This window comes from Trichechus manatus, unplaced genomic scaffold, assembly GCF_000243295.1.
Source record: "Trichechus manatus latirostris isolate Lorelei unplaced genomic scaffold, TriManLat1.0 scaffold00056, whole genome shotgun sequence".
Taxonomy (NCBI): domain Eukaryota; kingdom Metazoa; phylum Chordata; class Mammalia; order Sirenia; family Trichechidae; genus Trichechus; species Trichechus manatus.
Window position 1 is genome coordinate 13,928,084 of NW_004443992.1, and position 6,484 is coordinate 13,934,567.

At 37.8% G+C, this 6,484-nt stretch overlaps 1 protein-coding gene across 1 annotated transcript in view; it reads left to right on the forward strand.

Annotated features, from left to right (window-relative positions):
* ADAM23 (ADAM metallopeptidase domain 23) overlaps nt 1–6,484 on the forward strand; it is a 171,410-nt gene that overhangs the window by 31,930 nt on the left and 132,996 nt on the right. The window contains exon 3 of the mRNA XM_004378270.2: nt 3,964–4,040. Coding sequence (XP_004378327.1) covers nt 3,964–4,040 — 77 coding nt within the window. The remainder of the gene's footprint in view (nt 1–3,963; nt 4,041–6,484) is intronic.

A 6,484-nucleotide genomic window follows, 5' to 3' on the forward strand; every position in this document is an offset into this window, starting at 1 on the left:
AAGTCTCCACTATTGAAAGAAAGCAACATATTTTCCTCCAATTTATTTCAGTTTATGCAGGACATTTGAGTTCTTATTAGAATTTATTTATTTGGGTCACTGGATTTTGTGTCTAATGTTTTTGGATTAATAGAAAAACATACTGTGCAACCACATTGGTCCAAGGCTTCCCCAGTGAAGCTCCCTCTTTCCTCAGCTGCCCAACCCATCTCAACAAAGCAGACTCCTTCTGGAATTCAGAGATTATTTAATATCTGATTCCCCTCCTTCCTTATTGTTAGTTGGTGAATTTCTGAATCTGTCTTTTCGAATGCATTATAAATATCCTCCATCCCCAAAGAAGGGGAGGTTTGAGATCCCATGAACTTTTCCCACTATATTTGAATAAAATGGAGTAGAAACTCTTTAAAGGTCTATTGAGAAATCATAGGAGTGAGGGAAAAAGCCATTAGCAAAAAGATAACAGGAGAGAAATTATTGCCTGAAAAGAAATATATATATGTATATATGTATAATTTTACCTGTTGCCGTTGAGTCAATTCTGACTCATAGCAACCCTGTAGGACAGAGTAGAACTGCCCCATAGGGTTTCCAAGGAGCGGCTGTGGATTCAAACTGCCAACCTTTTGGCTAGGAGCTGAGCTGTTAACCATTGTCCCACCAGGGCTCTGTATTATCTATCTATAGTTTGTTCGTATATATATATATATTAGAAGAAACAATATTATCATAGCAATGAAGGAGACAAAAACAAGAAAAAAAAATGACCTATAATCCCTTTAGAAATCAACTGTTTTAGCTCTTTTACCTTTTCTGTGATTTCTTCCGGTAGAGGAGACAGTTTTATTAATCCTGGCTTGGAACTCTAATTACTGCATTTTGCTCTTTCTAGTACCCCTTTTCCTGGGAGCCCAGCTCCATAGCCCTCTTCTTTAGGAAGCAGAGCTTGAATCATTCCACAGGTGTCTGTTCCGTCCTGCTTGATAACCTCTCAGGGCTTCTAAATCCTATTTGTAAAGCATTTTATTGTCGTATTGATATAAGACATGTATAGATATAGATATAAGTAGTAAAGAATCTTGATCAAATACCCATTGTTGCATGAAAGTGTATATAATCAGCAAATGCCTGCTTTTTATTTCTGTAAGTAGTTAGTCATCTTTTTCTGGTTTTCATGTCCATATTAATGCTAATTATTCTAGAATGTAAGTCCTAAGCAAACATAACTCTATCTCTTTAGCTTATATAACGTACTGTACACAAAGTTGAGCATATATGCTTGCTTAATATTATAACATTATTTGATGATAAGGTGCAAAATAAGTCTTAGCTGAGGAATTTAACAATCTTAAAAGTTTACTCAGTACGATGCCTTCAGGTGCTATCTACTAAAAGGAAAAAACAAAACAAAAGGAAAAAACAAAAGCACGTTGTTAAGATGTGTAAATTGTTCTTGGGTGAAGGAGGTTAGTGTATATAATTGGGTTGAGCTGTTTTTGTTTATAGGGCTTCTGTAATTTCCCTGTGCCAGATTCGGAGTCAAAAAGAAAAATACCAAAGTACTTAGGCAACAGCTGTTCCCAGTCCTGCAGGGTAGTAATATAAGCCCAGGGATGTACTCATTCTTGTCGTGCAACGATGCTCTTTGGCTATCAAACCCCACATTCTTCTATAGTGCCATTGTAGTGAATGTCCTTATAAAAACAAGTATTAGTCATCAAGGCTGTTTAACAGGTATCTTGAAGGAGCAAAAAACGATTATGACATCATGTGTGGTTCCTGAAGTTTTCTCTGAAGTAGTCCTCTGATCTGATTTGCCTTACTGAATATATTTCTAAACCGAACTGTGTACTTCCTGCTTTGTAAAATAAGAGTAATACTGTAGGTAGTCTTTCTATCTTCTGTGGGTTTCAATGATGTCAATCAGTCAACTCTAAAATCAGATTTAATCAACCTAAATGACATGGCCGTATATTATAAAACTTTCTTTTCATCTCAGCTAGTTTTCAAATTTTTATGCCATGTTGGAAGAAGTGGGCTAATATTACGGAAAAACAAATAATACCCAACTGTGTACTTGGTAAAACATTAATGAAAAAGACTCACTTTACCTAATCTGAAAACATATTTAAAATAGACATTTATCAAAACTGTATAGTATTGTGTTTTAAAAAAACTGATAAAATGGAATGACATAGAAATCCTAGAAATTAAAGGCTATTTAATCCTGTAGAAGTCAGAGCAGAAATAACACAATGGTAGGGAAAAGAATCACTTGTCAGGTATTTATTTTGGTATAGAGAAAAACTGTACCCTACATACAAATGCAGAATGTATAGCAATGGAAGGAGAAACAGATGTAAGAAAAATAACATACACCAATGTATTGAAAATACTTAAAATGGATACATATATAGTAGATGAATATAGTGATACACACTTAATAGATGTGCAAATAAGTTGAATGCTGTGAAGAAATCTTAAATCATTTTACCCGACAGGTGGATTCTTACTTACCTTTTGAAAGTTTGTTCAAATAACACCTTGTCAGTGAGCCTTTCTGCACCCGTCTGCTCCTGGGTGTGGCTCAGCTTTAGTTCCTGTGGCCCTTTAGATACACTGAGGCTGGCAGCTCTCTTAACTGCTTCCCTGAAGGCTGTCACAGGGGCTGTGTCCCACCTGTCTTCATACAAACAGTGGGACTTAATACATGGGCATATCTGGTGAATTAAATGAAAATTGATATATTTTGGGGAAGGGTCATTAATCTACAAGGGTCCAACTGTTTGCAAGACCCTTGTGATGTGAGTATGGGGATCACTGTCTAGGGGAGGGGTGGAAAGCGAGCACACATTACACTAGGTGGAGGGAGGAACAAATGAAGTGCCCCCAAATCCTTGAGGAATGAGAGTTCATTCCTAGCGTGTGTGCAAAGGAGGGCTTCCTGGGAAGTGTGGCAGTTGGGCTGCCTTTGAAGGATGGGTAGCAATTTGACCATCAAAAGTGGAGGGAGAGGGCAAAGAGGAGCAGGGGGTGGTATTGGGGAAAAGGTGGGATGGGAAGTATGGGGGCAGGGGAATGTTAGGTGTGTTCATGCGGGTGTCTGGTTGCTATGCATGAGCATGTCATAGATGATTTGCTACACCCACTGTGCCTTAGGAATGAAGTCTGCAGGAAGGACATTTTTGAGTCAAAGCAGGGCGATGTAAGTGTTGCCTTTATCCTTGTCCTTTTTTTTTTTTCTTTTTCTGATATGGTAGCAAAGGGGGGTTTTGATTCTTTGACACAACTGATTTGTTAACGTACATTATTTGCGACACTTCTGTGAGCTATTCTAATCTTTAACACCTAGTGAATGTGATTCACGTTTAGATGGGATTATCTTTGTATTTCGAGTTAAGGCACGATAATGACAGGATTTGTAAATGTGTGACTTTTAAATAAAGGAAACATAAACTCTCAGTACTCACAAAGGACCAGATCCTAAGTGCTTTCTGGAGTTTTACTGTCACATTCTGCTGATACATCATTTAGAGAAAGTTTCAGTTTCGGATGAAGAGCAGAGCACAGACGTGATTTTTCACTTAGGTGTGCAGAAAGAATTGGGTTAGCTTGTGCACAAAATGGGCTGAAATCAAGCTTTAATTAGCTAGACTTTTGCATAATTCATCATGTTCATTTTAGAAGTCCAGCAGACTATGCTTCTGATTTTTATCACACTGCATTCATTTTAAACAAGTTGTTGTCTTTTATTCTTTCCTTGCTGAACAAATATTTAGATCTTCCCAGAGAAGCCATGACAACTCACCTAGTCTCCTTTTAATGAATTGCCATATAAAGATACATAAATGAATCGATACACAAAGAAGCTGTTCTTATTAAACATCACTCTTGATATGAATATAGTCAGTTTTAAAGACAGGAAAGTTAGCTTAATTTCTTTCTGTCTTTTTGAATCTGTAGGCTGTCCATCTGGCCCAGGCAAGCTTCCAGATTGAAGCCTTCGGCTCCAAATTCATTCTTGACCTCACATTAAACAAGTAAGTCTTTAGTCATAACCTTGTTAAGAAGTAAGTGGTAAAACTTCATGTCCCTGATATTGTTTAGTTAAAATAATTTCTGTTGTTGACACAATTGATATTTTCCATCTGATTATATGCCATATAGCACTTAAAGAAAAAAACGTAAAAGAGTCTGAATAGAGTTAATTCTCCCTTTTTTCTCTTTTCCTGAAAGAAAAGACATTCAACATTTTACGTGTTAAAAATCTCAGATGAAGAGGGCTTACTATCCAGTACTTAGATACTATGTTTTTAAATGAAATAAATATTTTAGTAATGCCAGTTTATTAAATGTTAACTATAGTAACCATTACTGTATATGAGAAGGGGCTAAATTAACTGATTCAAGTATAATTAGACCTAAGTCTAGAAATTTTTTTCTATTTTACCTTTCATTATGTAATTCACCTGACTTATGTCTGAAGAACAAAGAAAGTAATGACTTGTAAATACCTATTTAGAGAAGGCTCTTTGCTTCATAACTTGCTGTAATGTAGCTTCTTAGAAATTCTGATCCTGATGAAAATTTCCCCAGTTTTCTCAGAGACTGTGTTTATGTTGATATTTTAACTTTATTTCCTAAGTTGGAACCAGTTGTACAAATGTCTTTGTACAAAGTGTGAACGAGAGCTGTCAACTTGACCAGGCCTCTTCAAATAGAGCTAGCAGTGGGCCTTTCTTTATGAAAGAGATTTTGTGTATAGTTTATTTTAGTTACAGAAATGCCAGTCAGTATTTCATTTTATTTATTTTAAAATGTAGATTCTTTTTTGTTTTTAATAAATTTTTTTATTGTGCTTTAGGTGAAAGTTTATGGAGCAAATTAGTTTCCCATTCGACAGTTGGTACATAAAGTGTTCCACGACATTGGTTGCATTCCCCACAATGTGTCAGCACTCTCCCGATTTCCGACCTGAGTTCGCTGATTCCTTCCATCGGTTTTTCTACCCCTTCCTGCCTTCTCATCTTTGCTTTTGGGCAAATGTGCCCTTTTGATCTCACATAATTGATTGTTCTAAGGAACACGTTCCTCTTGGGTATTATTGTTTATTTTATGGGCCTGCCTGTTATTTAGCTGAAAGGTGGTCTCCGGCAATGGCTCCAGTCAGTATTTTAAATTCTCATCATTATTTTGACCAGGACTGTATCTTTGCAAGAAAAGTACTGTTTAATGCCATCAGACACTATAATGTAGGTGACTGCTGCCAATATCTGAGAAATTGCAAATAAATATGAAGAACAGCTATTTAATTTCTTGTCTGCCAAGTTCTGTGAGCCCTGCGGAAAAAAAAAAGCAGAGTCAGCTGGGGTGTTCCTTACTCAAGTGTTATTGCAGTTTTAAGTCAGAATGAATCAGCACAACTCAGAATTTTCCGTGTTAAAAGTATTGCAGGTTTTCGTTTTTTGGTCTGCTGAGCGCTGGTTGAGTTACTTTTCCCTGTGCTGTGTCAGCAGTGTGCCTGCCTAAAAGGTTTGTCTTGCCAAATCTTAGACTATGTTGAGTAGCAAGATATGGCTAATTTTAGTTTGTTTCAGTCCTCTGTTCCTTTAACTCTTAACTGCAGTGGAGACTGTCATTCCAGACTATAGCACAGTGCTAGCAACCAGCACTGCTGTGTTTTTTGAATATTAAAACATCACTGTCACTGCAGAGCTTCCCAATTAATCAGCAGATGACTGAGAAGGGGTCACATGGGATGTTCAGAGTACAGAGAGTCTGGAAACACATCAGAAAATTCTTTGCCATTAACATTTAACATGCCAAGGAGTCAAGTTGACCACCTACTCTCTGCCTTGAGGAGCTTACAGTTGAGTTGGGGGAGATTGATAGGTAGATATGAATTTTAGAAGAATGTAAAGTGTGCTGAATAGAGGTTAACAGGGAATACCATGGTAGCACCAAGGAGAGGCAACTTTGTAGCCTGGAGGAGTGTGAAAAGGCATCTTGGAAGAGGTGATCCTTGAGCTGAATCTTGGAGAAAAACTACTAGTCAGGAAGCAAAATGTTGGGGATGGGAGGGAGGGGAGGAAAATAGAGAAGGGTATTCCAGATGGAGGAGATTGTGTGTGCTAAGGAGGTAGGGCCATGGAGTGGTGTGGTATGTTAAGGGAGCACAAGACTTTTGCTGAGCTTCAGATTTCAGTACAGGACTGAGGCAGAGGGAGATGAGTAGGGGAGGCAGGCCTGGGGACAGCTCATCGAAGGTCTGGTATTTCATGTTCACGTGCCTGGCTGTTATTCCCTAGACTGTGAAAAATCAAGTAAGCGGAATAAACAGAGGTCCTATTCTAAGGACGTGCTAGGAGGCATGGAGAAGAGAGGGTGCTGTCAAGACATCTTCTGTTGGTAAGCATCATTAGGATTGATTAGATATAGATGGCAAGGCAGAGAAAAGAGAGCTGACAGAGGTGCCTTGATTGGA